This window comes from Liolophura sinensis, chromosome 12 (genome assembly GCF_032854445.1).
Source record: "Liolophura sinensis isolate JHLJ2023 chromosome 12, CUHK_Ljap_v2, whole genome shotgun sequence".
Classification (NCBI taxonomy): Eukaryota; Metazoa; Mollusca; class Polyplacophora; order Chitonida; family Chitonidae; genus Liolophura; species Liolophura sinensis.
Window position 1 is genome coordinate 15,394,658 of NC_088306.1, and position 14,544 is coordinate 15,409,201.

At 39.1% G+C, this 14,544-nt stretch overlaps 1 protein-coding gene across 5 annotated transcripts; it reads left to right on the forward strand.

Annotated features, from left to right (window-relative positions):
• Positions 1-103: 103 nt before the first annotated feature.
• Positions 104-13,861, forward strand: LOC135479115 (chromatin complexes subunit BAP18-like). Of its 5 annotated transcripts, none has more exons than XR_010445826.1 (6): positions 104-254; positions 2,716-2,810; positions 3,859-3,963; positions 7,584-7,747; positions 10,470-10,636; positions 10,713-11,595. XR_010445826.1 is itself a non-coding variant. In XM_064758850.1 (6 exons), exons 1-5 carry the CDS (start codon positions 237-239, stop codon positions 10,574-10,576), a joined length of 489 nt encoding a protein of 162 aa, XP_064614920.1. In that variant the 5' UTR covers positions 104-236; the 3' UTR covers positions 10,577-10,590; positions 11,604-13,861. The 5 variants fall into 5 exon arrangements, 4 of the variants coding, with proteins under 4 accessions (XP_064614920.1, XP_064614921.1, XP_064614918.1 ...); XM_064758850.1 differs by lacking the exon at positions 10,713-11,595 and adding an exon at positions 11,604-13,861 and having other exon boundaries at positions 10,470-10,590; XM_064758851.1 differs by lacking the exon at positions 10,713-11,595 and adding an exon at positions 11,648-13,861 and having other exon boundaries at positions 10,470-10,590.
• Positions 13,862-14,544: the final 683 nt, after the last annotated feature.

Here is a 14,544-nt window from a genome sequence, read left to right on the forward strand (position 1 = left end):
TCAATCTTGAGAAAACATACAATTTACCGGATGGATTTACTGCCAAAGATTTGGGTTGGAGGCAACAAAACAAAACTCTGGACTTCCGCCGTTCTCTCGCCATGAACTTCCGCGGGAAGAAAGAAAGGAAAGATTATTTGAAATATTTCAATTTATGCTCTTGTATTTCAGCATATATTTTGTTGCTTTTTATTGCTTGATGACCTGAGTGTCTTGTTCTTACAAAGGAATCCACAATGAGTTCTGCAAGCAAGGTAAAAATGAACTTGCTGTGTGTGAATAATCGTAGAGTAGTTTTATCATGTTATGTTTAATCGTAGAGATTATGGAGTGTCCAGTTTTCGTTAGATACTGTATTATCAACGGCCAACATAAAGAATGAATAATTTAATATTCATGCTCTTTGATTTATGCCTTCTGTTATTGTATACTATTTGTCCTTGTATTCATGTCCGTTTAAATGATGGTTGGAATTTGAAAATGGAGATGAAATAATCACTGCCCAGCGGATGGCTTTGTGGATAATCGCGGCTGTTATCTTTTAATATGGGATTAGGTGAAGATCACAGCCTAGGAGTCTTCCAAGTTTAAATATTGGTATTTAAGAGCAGCTCAGTGCAGAGAAACTCTGGGCAACAAATATCTTTGCGAAATGAACCAGTGAGTTCTCAGGACTTCCGTGTGGGGGCGCTTGCCTATATGCCAGAAGTTGGGGTTAGAACATTGGCAGCACACGGTCTTCACGCATGAGCATTGGGCGAATGGGGTGTTTTGTAACCCCAACTGCTGGCATATGTGCGAGCACCCCCACGTGGAACTCCTGAGAACGCCTACATATCTCATAGGCCCTATACATACATTAACCAGGCAAAACTTCAATAAATTATGTTCACCAACACATTCTCTGTTCCTCTGCCAATTTTTTCCACATTCTGTAGCCTTTACGGCCAGTAAATCCAAGATAATTTACAGTTGTGACTTAAACACAAATGCCATGTCTACATCATGACTTAATGAACCTTAATAAAATTTTGACAAACAAAGTCTTCTGCAGCTCTTCTCCGTTCATGCTTTCACTCTTACCGGGATTGCTGCCAATCACACACGTTCTAGACATCGCCCCGAGAACATCTGAACAAACAAGAGCCTTCCTCGCTTCATCCTCTTGGAATTGTTGGTGGTGATTTGTTACCCTTCAATAATCTGTCTCTGTGCATCAGTGTTTGTCGGCAGTGTTTGTGTCTCTCCGGATGTTCTTGGGCCACTGTTCTTTTGGAAACGCTTTAATTTTTTCACATAGTTTTGACTTCTTTCTCTGCACCATGCCGTTAGGCCTATTACAATATCTGCCGCAAATTTTAGACAGAATATTTGGACTATAAAAAACAAGATGGTTACATCACTATGATTTGATCAACTGGCTGTCAGTTCTGACAGACAGAAAGCCATGTTACTGTGGAGGTGCGAATTTGCAATTACTGAAGGCTATGGAGCAGAATGACAAACCCAAATTAAGTTTGAAATGTAAAAAAGGGGATATCTTCTGCATCCAGTCCATTCTAATTTGTTAATTACTCCCAGAGTATCAGTGTTTCATGTAAGAAAGAAAAAAAAGGCAAAAAAAAAACTTGCATGTTATTTTTTGTTACCATACTTGGTAAGGGGAAGATATGCGCTATTCAGGCATGTACATACTATAATGGATAAAACCATACCTGCCTTGTCCAAATTAAGTGGTGGGAGGATGACCCATTGACTTTTCCCACACCCAGTTGGAAGAAAACCAAATACCCTTGTATTGGAAAGTATGGTCGTGATTGCATCCATCTGTGGTCTTTTCAAAATATCTGGTATGTCATGCTTCTGCTTAACCCTCTCTGAATGGACAACCGCTGCTACGTACACACCCCTTGCCAAGTCAGTATTTAAAAACATGGCAGCACGTTTCAGCCTGCTCAATGTGACTCTATTTTCGAAACTTTGCTAAGATTTACAGGAGAATGGTGGTATAAAGACAAGTGCCGATAGAGGCTAAATGTGCGTAAATGTAGCTCTTTGTAAGCATTATACTGGTATAGGGTCCACATAGCTCTCAGGCTAAGGGTTGCCAACAGTCCCTGAGTAACAGTATATATTAGCCACCCTTAGATGGAGGTTTCGGGCCTTTATTTTGGACTGCTACCACCGTTCAGAAAGCACTCAATGCCATAGATTGGTGCTGCGGCTGTGAATCCCGTCAACAAAGTATAAAGAGAGATGTTGAAGTAGCCAGCTGAGACTTACACAGTAGATAGTTGACCAAGTCAAACGCTCCAGTGCTGTTATTCGTTGACCATAGGCCAGGAGGCAGGTGGCAGGTGGCAGAGTGAGATGAGTGTATGAAATCAAACGTGACACACAATAAGCTTCTTTGGTCCCTAACAAGCCGTATGAAAACCCGCAATTTGACCTACAGTACTTCTGTGGCTCCATATCGTTCTGTTTTTGACGCTAGCATTGTGAGAGTGGGTGATGTCAAGTGGAGCTAATAGCATTTACTGTTGGATCAGTACACCTGGTCCATTTTTTTCTCAATCCATATAAACTATAAAAAAAATTAAAAAAAAACGCAGAGAAAGTTCGATATGAATCCAGAGCCAACTTGTGGGCAATTATTTTCTAGGTGAATGCACTGATATATTAATTTAATGAACACATTCTTTCAATTTATTTCAGGTAGGAGAAATTTTCACTGCGGCTGGTTCAGCATTCAGCAAACTGGGAGAACTAACCATGCAGCTGCATCCGTCAGCTGAACCGACCCCTTCAAGGTGTGCATGTTGTATAGCCTATCTGGGTGACAGACTAGGGGCTCGTAGAAGTTTGGATATGGTGGTATTTGGTCCCTCAATTAAATGTAAAGGCGAATTTTCGGGTGATATTTATTCAGTTGGAGTGGTTTTTGAAAGAAATGTTCAAAATGTACATAGCCTGAATTTGAACATCTTTAAAGTTCTGCGAATCTCTTGAGTTATCTCCCTTGTATGCTAATGTTTACAGCCAGCTGTGTTGATTAAACTGTAATAAGAGGGTAATTGTTTGGAAGCGAAGGGATGTATGGAATTAATGATGACAAACAGGAAGCATCTTTGGTCTCTGCCATTATTCTCACAAATAATTCTAACCTACCTATGTGACTCCAGATTGTTCTGTTTTTGACAGTAGTGTAGCGCAAGTGACTTTGACCACACATTCCCTCACTCTGACTTCGGGTGGCGCTACCAGCTTCAGCCCGTTTCAATGCAGACAGACTTCGCACTCAGTTGCAATTTCATCTCTAGGTTTTGTTTTTGATTATCTGAAGTTTAATAATGACAGAAGCAAAAATAATAGCCTTCTCTATTAGACATGAACATTGACGCGAGACTTACAATAAAAGTATTTTTTTTTATGTTCAAGGACAGAATATGGAATGGGACAAGACCAAGCCGTTGAAATCCAGTAGATCTCACGGTTTAAGCGGCAATAAGAAAACACAACGCGGTGATGTTACTTGCAATTTATTAGATGTTACTGGTTTAGAATTACTCAAAATGCTTTATTGTCATCACATTTAACTTACAATAACATCAGAACAATGCAAAGGGAACAGGCCTAGGGGATGCTTAGTCCACCAGAAGAATCATGGTTTATGCAGGAATACAACATATATAGTAATGAAGACATACAGCATAGACAGAAAAAACAGCAGCAACGACAGTGTGATAGCTGGCAGATGTCAATTTACCTGTCAGGGTTTTATTCTTACTGTTAATGTAAATGCTTTAATAGTAGTAAATTGTCTCAAAATGATTTTGTTGTGTATGTTGTTTTTTTCAGCAGTGGCAAGTGGACAGACACAGAGATAGAGATGTTGAGAACATCTGTGAAGCGATTTGGAGAAGATCTGAACAAGATCAGTGAAATCATTAAGACCAGAACCATGTGAGCATTATCTCAACCAGTATGGTAGCACTATACTGCAGTTTTATGCAGTTTGAAAACGTCAGTGAGTTTCGATTTGAAATCAGATCTGCAGGATGAGTAATGGGCTCCCACTTGAATTCGCAAATTTTGGCAAATTTAGAGAAAATGATTGAATTGGTGATAAAATTTGCAAAATGTGAATGTGTTTGAAGACAAATCTAATTACCAAAGAAAATGTACCGGTGTGATATAAAAAATAACTGGCAATGTTTTCCTGGTGCTTTTCAGAGCCAGCATGTTGGGGCCTCCGTGGCTCAGTTGGTTAGCGCGCTACAGTGTAATGACCCAGGATCCTCGCACCAATGCGGTCGCTGTGAGTTCAAGTCCAATCCATGCTGGCTTTCACTCCGGTCGTATGTGGAAAGGTCTGCCAATAACCTACGGATTGTCATGGCCTTCCCCCGGGATCTGCCGGTTTCCTCTCACCATAATGCTGGCCGCCGTCGTATAAGTGAAATATTGAGTACGGCGTAAAACACCAATCAAATAAATAAATAAAACCATTATGTTGATTTGAGAAGGGGAGGGTTTACTGGCTGACCCTCCAAAAAAGGGCCAGAGTGTAAAGTTTTTATTGGGATTTTGATGGAATGGGGAATGTGTAAAATTCCCTCCCATTTACAATGAGGCGATCTGAAGATTTATCAGAATAGGTGTTACCAAGGTAACGTGGAGACAGGGTAAGGTAGGTTCACACCTTCTTGAGAAACTTCAGATTTTGCTCTGCGCATTCAATTCCCATGCTTTAATATACATCTAGGTTGAATGCAGAAGTTATAGTCTATGAAGCAATGAAAACTGATAACGCTACCAATTCTGAATTATCTCCCCTTATCCCCTCTTGAAAATCCATGTTAACATTTTAATGTACAATAAAACCTCCTGTTTGCGTTGAGACAGCAATCCTTAAACTTGCATGGGGCCTCCATAGCAGGCCCCATGGTTAGCATGCCAGCGAGGCACGATGACCTAGAAGCCTCTTACCGATGCCGTCACTGTGAGTTCAAGTCCAACTCATGCTGGTCATATGTGGGAAGATCTGCCAGCAACCTGTGAATGGCCGTGGCCTTACCTGGGCTCAGCTTCTTTCCCTAACCATAATGCTGACCATTGGCGAAAAGTGAAATATTCTTGATTACAGCGCAAAACACCGATCAAATTAATAAACAAATAAAATTAGCTTAGCCATCTGGTTTTCTCATAAAAGTAGTCCTTGTGAAGTAGACCACAGGAATCCCTACCCTATAAAGTGTGTGAATTCTTGTGAAGCCTATTACAATAAACATGCGGTCGCTGTGAGTTCAAATCCAGCTCATGCTGGCTTACTCTCCAGCCATATGTGGGAAGGTCTGTCAACAACCAGGGTCATGGGTTTTCTCTGGGCTCTGCCTGGTTTCCTTTAACCTTAATGCTGGCCACCATCGTATAAGTGAAATATTCTTGAGTACGGCGTAAAACAACAATCAAATAAACCAATAAATATTACAACATGCCTAAGAATGGAAGTAAGCAGTACTGGAGGGGTCACTGATATCTTTTTACCAGGCTTGCATGCCACCTGGAAAGTCCTTAATAATCACTTACTTTACTTTGTCATATTTTGTAAGTCCCGAAATATGCTTAAAATTTGAATCAAATTCCTGAAATAGTGTTTATTTAATTTTGGTAATATCAACTCCATATTGAGGCTACAGAAGGTAAGTACACAAAGTAAGTTTTAGAGAATTATTAAACTAACGATAGTTAAAACTTCAGTGACGGCTGTCTGCCATTATTGGTCAACAGTACAAGAAAGTGTCTGATAGGGCGGGGGAGTTTAGCGTGTAGACAAGGATTTGCGTCAATAACGTTGTACATGTGGAATGCTGTAAAGAGGTCTTTCTTATTATATCAACCAGAAATTTGTTGTATTCACTGATGTGACTCCATGTGTATGTAGAACACAGTTTTATGCAGTTTTGAAAAAGTCAGTGAGTTTCGATATGAAATCAGATCTGCAGAATGATTAAAGGGCTTCCACTTGAATTTGCAAATTTTGGCAAATTTAGAGAAAATGATTGAATTGGTGATAAAATTTTCAAAATGTGAATGTGTTTGGAGACAAATCTAATTACCAAAGAAAATGTACTTGATATGTTTGATATAAATAATAACTGGCAAAGTGTTCCTAGTGCTTTTCAGGCATGAGTGTTTTCCGTTTCGTAGCGCATTTCCACTATTTTTCCGGTGAAAACAACCCATTTACTTTCATTTCGAATGGCCTCATGACGGTGAAACCATAACTCAGTGATGTGACAATTTGACTTGACAGAAATCTACAAAGGTGGTCCAACATTCTTGAGATGATACTTGAAAAATCGTTGAGGGGAACTAACAGACTAATCATTATTTTTTTTTTTTTTGACTCTGAATTAGCTTCGATAAGCCCTCACAGGCTTAGCAATCTAACGGGTTCTGGGGAAAGCAGGCTGATCCTTTAGATTATGTATTCAATTTCAGCAGCTGCTGATTTCTGATGCAGGTTTAGATCAGTGGGTTTGTCAAGCACCAACATGTAGTGAAATGCAACATTTGGGTCTTTACCCTAATTCCTCAAACTTTCGCATGTGAAAGAGCAACTTTCAGTGCAATTTATACACATTTATAATTAGAGTTTGGAGCCAGTGTTATTGCTTTGGAAAAAGCATAATCTTTATCAGTGTACACAAACTAATGCCTTCTAACTATGCTTGAATTAAATACCTTTGCAAACTTGCGAAAAGGTTGAAGAATTCCATTAGATGTCTCCACCAGCAGTCCTGACTGTTGTCATTGCAGTAAAATATTTTTGAGATAGTACACAGCTGTGTTGAAATAAATGAACAAATTCAAGGTCCCACAAGTATGAAAGGCCATTTAAGGGCCATGGACATTCTTCTTTGATTTTATATCACAAGGCACCAAACAGGACACCAACATGCTCATGGGTACTCTCCTCCTTCCGTCGTCTACCTCTGCTGAAAGACTTCACAAATCTGACACAGATGGCTTGTTAACATAATCCAGAATGACTGAAGTAAAGCAGGAACAGGTTGCTGTAAAGATACAGTGACTGAACATAGCAGGAAAGATTGGAGAGTATGGGCCAGTTTTCGCCAAATTTGTTGGTAGGGATTAGATTTTAAGCAGGGAGACAATCTATGGTCCACTTGCGGTATCAGTGAAACCAGGTACTGCTAAAGTAGTTTTTATTTCCTTGGAGACTCTGTAGCCGCCATACCACCGTGTAAATTATTTGTATATGAATGAAGACACCGCCACATTGACCAATGAAAACTTTGATTTGTTAGCCGAGGTCTTTTGCTTGTTCATTGGCTAACATGGATTTCATCACTTTTCACTTGCATCAGAGAAACTAGGTGTCTTTGAACAGATCATGCAATCAATAAATTTGAATGGTCTGTTGTGGACATCAGAAATTGTTCAATTTTTCACCCAAAAAAATTCTTGGAATCAATCAGTGAAGATGTGCCACTCGTAAAATGCTATTAAACTTTAGGTAAAATCTGATAATCAGAATTGTTGTATTTTTTTTGCAGCTCACAAATCAAGGCTCAGTTAAAAAGGAAAGCGTATGACGATGCAGGTATACCCCAGCCGCCCACTGACAAAGGTACACCAAAAAAGGTTATTGTGACGACGACAAACAAGACAGTGACAACAAACGCAGATCAGCCTCCGGCAAAGAAACAAAAGACTTCAGGTGAGATATCCAAACTGTTCAGGTGAGATATCCGAACTATTCAGGTGAGATATCTGAACTATTCAGGTGTTGACACACTGCATGGTTTTTGTCGTCCTTACACATGTAATTGCCACAGGATACAATTATTGTAGCCAGAACTCATTTGAGGTCTTGTAAACCTTGAAAAGCCAGGAAATTGAATGTAAATGTGGGTTTACTGGACCTTGAAATCTTGGAACATAAAGGGGTTTTGTGTTTAGGCCTGGAAAAGCCTTCAGACTGAGACAGGTAGAAAAGTTTTTTAAAACTGCATTGTCTCAGAGACGGGTAGATTTTTTTTTTGTACCTTTCACCTGCAGGTATTTACCTGTCCCGATCTGTCTGACTTTTAGAAAGTCAAGTCATTGTCGCGTTTTACAAACATATAATTTCAGTTTGGCAAAATTATCTTCTGTCAGCTTCACCACCTTGGATAAGCAGTATCCGTCTACCGTGTTTCAAGAATATTTGGTTTCAGTAAGATTTTCCTTTTTATTCAATATTCTGTCTGGACCAGAACTTCTGCACAGTTGATCATCAAATCGAACTTAGTTGCGGATGTTCAGTCTGTACTTGTGTACGCATGTGATTCCCTTTCAGGGGTAACAACCAAGGAAAAGCATCCAGTCTGTGTGCGTTCAGATTTATATGTGCGTGTCTTGAGTTGTTCCCCTTTACACCTGCGATGCCACATGTAGTCCTCTGGCGAGAAAAGTTAGCATTGGGGTCCTAAAGCTATACACTTTTAGGCAGTAGGAAGAGGCCAGGACAATATATGTTAACTCCACATTTTATTATTTATTTATTTGACTGGTGTTTCACGCTGTACTCAAGAAGATTCAATTTATATGATGGGGTCAACAACGCTCACCGACTGCAAATGGAAATGCAATGGTGGGAGATCCCTAAGCTGTGTGTGACACTGCATTTTTGATTGATTCACAACTGTGCGTTGACTGTTCTCTAGTTCATGTTGAATGGCACTGGTTGACGTTGTTCATTCGGTCATAGCTATGGACCTTTGTAAAAAAAAGTGGTAGGAAAAGCATAAACTAAATTAGGAAAATAAATTCCTGCAGATTTGTAATCGTGACATCAGTGAGCACCAGATAGTGAGTTTGTTTAATGATTTTAAGCAGTTTTAAAAATTGAAAAAAATTCATTGGTCAGTTTAGGCTTTATTTTCATTCCAGACTAAAAGCTTTTTACAATTTAGATAGGGCAATCCACCTTAAAACTGCAGACGAAAAGTTTATCTCGATAGGTTTAACCATTTAGAGGGAAGAAAATTTTTTAGGTTATCAATGAAATTCAAAATGGCCACTAAATCATGTGGATTGGTATGTTCCCCAGTAAGGCTGCAAAGTTTGGTTTTTCTGTGTTTACCAGTTTTTGAGATATTGCAATTTTACAAGTTGACTGGGAATAATAATAACTAGACCTGCAAAGCAGTTTTGGCTGGGGTCCACGTCGTTTATTGTTGTGAATATCATTGTCCACTGTCGAATGGGGGACGACTTAACTATATGTAAACGAAAAACGGCTTGGGGAAGTTCTGGACAGTGCTGCAGAAAGGAGCAAGTCAGCGTACTATACATTAGTCCAGATGCTGTCTAACTCCATGTTAGAGCAATATGATTAACATCTATTCCGAAAAAAAAAAAAAAACGTGTTGTCATTTAGCGCATCTAGCGAGAAAACTATTGATCATAGCTCAAATCCGTTGGCATACTCCAGAAAGAGAATGTCTTGGGCTACAATTTGGTGCAAGTTTCACATTTCTGGGGTTACAGGGCGTTGAAATTACGTAACTAAATTTAGTTTTTTGACTATGTCTCAAAAAGTTACAAAGATATGCAAAAAATAAAGGCAGATTCGGAATCAGCGGCTGTATACACTAGAATACACATTAAAAAGTTGAAATTTCCAAACTTTTTGCGATGTCACAACTTCGACCAATGGCAAGCTTCCAAAGTTTTCACCGGAAGTGATTTTCTCAAACTTATTGTCAAACTACCAACAGTCTAGCTGCATATCAAATTTCAAAACAATCGGTTCAGTGGTTCTTGACAAGAAGATGTTTAAACCATTTTATGTAAATTCCAATATGGCCGCCAAACCGCGTGACATAACAACAATCGAGTTCCGTAGTGCACAACTTCAGACATCAGGTAATAATGCTGCAAAATTTCAAAGCAATCAGTGAAAAACTGTAGCCTGTATCTAGCTGACAAAATTGAAAAATAATAATAATAATCCGAATGAAAACAATAGGGGTCCCGCAGGACTACCTGTGTGGACCCCTAATAGTCTGAACGATTTCCAGAGGTGTCATGCTAGGATACTAACGTGGACCCCTGATAATTATACGAATAATTTCAAGAGGTCTCCCACTAGGATACTAGTGTGGACCCCTAATAATAATACGAATGATTTCAAGAGGTTTCCTTCTAGGATACTAGCAAGGACCCCTGTTAATCCGAATGATTTCAAGAGGTTTCCTGCTAGGATACTAGCATGGAGCCCTAACAAGGATTAGTGTGATTATGTGTGTAATATAGAAAATTACACCAAAAAATTGCTTAAAAATTTTCATGTTTGAGGCATATTTTACGTTTGAAAATTGGCAGCAGGGCCAGCTTCTCACACCAGTGGCTTTTGGCCACTCTGTTTAAGGCATTCTGTTTCTGTACACTTTCAGAAGTCACATTAAGCGCCCTGAATGCCCCAGAGAGCGATGTTGACATCGAGGGCCTTGGTGAAACGTCAGCCTCAAAAAAGCTAGAGTTCGATTCAGGTGAGGAATAAAGGATTGTTAACAGGTATACATTTACTGTTCTTTGTTGTCTGTTTAAATGTTTGTGACAGGTACTGATATTGCTTACCTGTACACAAGCCTGAAAATAGGCATCTCAGTAGTCCTTGGCCTGAATCTTTGTGACAGGTACTGATATTCGCTTACCGGCACACAAGCCTCAAAATAGGAGTCTTAGTAGACTTGGTCTGAATCATTGAGATAGGCATTGAAGTATTCTATTTTCTGTATACAAGCCTGAAAATCGGTGTCACAAGCCTTTGTTGGAATCATTGAAATGGCTACCAGTATTCACTTACCTGTCATGCCTGTACATAAGACTGAAAATATGTGTCTCACAAGCCTTTGTCGGAATTATTGAGATGTGTAAAAGTATTCACTTATCTGTACACAAGCTTAAAAATAGGTGTCTCCGTAGTCTTTGTCTGAATCGTTGAGACAGATATTCACTCACCTGTACAGAAGTTTGAAAATGTGGGTCTCAGTAGCCTGTGCTGAAATCCTTGAGGCAGATATTCACTTTCTTGTACACAAGTTTGAAAGCAGGTGTTTGACATTTTTAAAAACAGTCCTTTGGAGAAAGTTAGTGGTTGGCTCGGTGTCGGCATAATGTGTCTGGTTGGGGTGTTGTGTGTACTACTTTCTCCATAGTGGGGGTTTCAAATATGGCAGACACTTATTATTAGTTGTACCTTTATATGTAATTTTCAGCATGGTTTCAGGAAGTTGTAAAATGCTTATTTCCAGGGGTTTTCTTAATGGAAAAATCTTGATTAAAAAAATGTGTGTACCTAAAAAATTTTGTGCTTATTAAAAAATTAAATTGCGAAAAGCTCAGCTTTCTCAATGTGATTTGTAACAGAAGAAAATCAAGTTGTAACCTCCGATCGCAAAATTCCCTCAACTGAATTGTTTTAGTGTTTTCGTGAGAACAATTGGTTAGCAGTATCCCTGGCATTGACACCAATTTGGCCTCTTTCTACCATTGATGGATAACCTTTTTCTCTCTTTATTCCTCAGATGTTGATTCTAGTTTGTTGTGATCTAGTATCAATTTTCACCAGGTTTTGGGGAAGAAACTCCTCTCAGTCTGTGAACGGCAATAAATGACTTCAGAAACTTGATTTGCAAGTTACCATCAAGGACATTAGGATTTTGTTCCATGTTAATGAGCTGAAGTTATTGTCCAAAGTGGGACATACAAGATGGCTTTAATCTCATTGGCAGCTAAACAAAAGGACAATACCATCTAGTCACAAGATTTCTGATTGGTTACATTTCTGGCCTGAAATGGTACGTTAGTTTTGAATGGCCATTACTTTTGGAAACAACCAATCTGGTAGTGTGTGCAAAATATTGCAACAGCATTGCTGATTGGCTGTCTTGCAAAAAATTGTAGCAGCCTAGAGGATTTGCTTTTGGCTGACATGGCCCACACCAGTTTAACAGTGTTGTCCAGTGATGGAGGAAAAGTCATGATCTGGTAGACAGTTTGGATGAAATTCAGTCATGAGGAGGAGTGATGAACAAACACCACAAAATGGTATCGGAACAAGAATGCTGCATGGCCAGACCCTGAGGATTTGGAGAAGACTTCCACCAAAGCTAAATGTTTGGTGACAGTGATGTGTTTTAAGCATTTGCCAACAAACAGCACAATACTGTGAGACTTACTTTCCACACATTGTTTATAAATTATAGGTTATAGTGTGTTCACAGAGCAGTTTGTGATGCTCCAGGCATAACTTCAGACTGTCATTAACAGTTGTGCACATCATGCCAGCTATGCTCTCTCGCATGTCTTGCCCAAAACAGTAAATTCCCATAATTTCTGATTTGAAACTTTAATTTTTGGTTTTTGACTGACACTAACTTTTACTAAATCCATTGTGTGGATTTTGTGTTCACTGAGAATGGAATTTCAGCTGTCAAGAAAATCAAAATTTTTAAAAATCATTTCATTTGAAAAGTAGTTCGTCATTTGTATTGCAGGGCAAGGGCTTTTAGCTTAAACTAAAAGGCAAAGACAACGCTGACGGGAAGCCTCTGTTAGATGAAAGACCACTTAACGCTGTCCAGAAAAAATATGAAATTTTTTTTTTTTTTGAGAATATTTTGAGCATAGTAAAATGGATTTCAGACTTGGAACCTGTGATGGGTTTCCTGTAACATAGAAGGTGACCAGTGACTTAAAATCGGGTTTTTGCCGCTCAGCACACATAGACTGTCAGATTTCATCATCCAAAATGCTTATTCATATATCTCCGAATGCATTTGTCGAATGTACCCTGAAACATGTATTTCAAGAAAAGAAAAAAATATTAATGATGTTGTAAGTGATACCATACATGTCACTACGGACCACTGAAAAGTCTGCTGTTTTCATTTGGGTGAAAGCATTGTAAAGAAAATAAATCCAACCCTTTTCCTGGACAGTGTTTAACGGTCTTTCATTTGATTCAGCAGATAGCTGATCCATCTCCTTGTTAAGAAACAGCCCCGTGCATGTCAAACAGTGAAGTGTCTTTGTGACATGCTGACTGTGTTGCTTCTGGGCCAGACCCTGGGGTTACAAAGCGATCTTAGACATAAGTCAAAATTTCAGATCACTTTAAAATTGTTATATTCTTAGGTTAGAAGGTCAAAATATCGCTTGGTAAGATAAATTATGAGTAAGTTATTGTAAAACAAATCTCAGCTAAAATAACTGAAGGGAACATGCAAAGTTTAATGATTGAAAGTTTAACGTAAGTCTAAGATCGCTGTGTGATCCCGAGGCCAGGGGACACGTGCAAAACGCGATTGTAGACTAAGTGTATTGTAACTACCATGGGGACACATGTTCCAAGCAAATGTTGCCGTGGTAGTTACTGTCAACTTAGGCTAGGATGGCTTTGTACAAGAGGTACAAGAACCTAAAACATTGAAGGAACGAACATTAAATAGTCCATTACAGTAATGGATAACTGAAATATCCCTTTTTTATATACATATAATGTGTCGTTTATTCAAAACAAAATCTGACTGTATAGAATTCATTACCCGTTGGTAAGTGATATTGTTGGAACACTACATTTTATGTGTATACGTGTGAGGTATCATCTCGTAAGACGTCTTAGTTTTCGTACTTTCACTAAAGTATAACTGATAAAAGTAATTACATGATTTGAACATTTGTCATGCATTACACATATTGTATTCATTTCTTTTATATCACATTGTCTTTTATGTTTTGCTCTTTTTTTTAATATTTTAATATAAATGAGAACACTGTTCAGAATTTAGAGCATGTGTTTATTTTCCTTTCTTACTGAAGTGTCCTCTCCGGCCGTACGTGGAAGATCGAAGCAACGTACGGGTGGTCGTATAGTTTTCCTCCCACCATAATGCTGACCACCGTCGTATAGGGGAAATATTCTCAAGTACGGCGTAAAACACCAATCAAATATATAAATAAACAAAAACTTTAAGTGAGACTACGCCACTGATAAGCCAGCGTACTTAACAGAAGGCAACACAGTGGAATGCCAGCTAGACTGTCAGTGATGCAGGACAAGGGATACCGAGCTGGCGCAGAACATGAACTGACGGATTAGAAGGCCTGTGTTCTTTTTACGAAGAAAATTGTTTTCTTTCCTTTTTTTATAACACCCCCTGCCCCCCCCCCCCCCCCCCCAATAGGCTGAGTGACGTATTATGTTATAGCGATTTTGTACCTCTGTGCGTCTCTCCGTCCGTCCGTATTCCCGTATTTGTGTCCGTGTCCAACAGTGTTCCTCCGAGAGTTTTCTTTTGTGGTGGATACATAGATACACAGAGGACGATGTGTCATGACTTCCATTTGTCCATTTTCGTGGTTGTCATGGTAACCCAGCAGCTGTTTTTCTTTAGATATACTATAGAAATGGTTTCGTGTCCTGGCTGCAACTTCAGCTGTGTTCAGCATAAAGTTTTCTTGTTT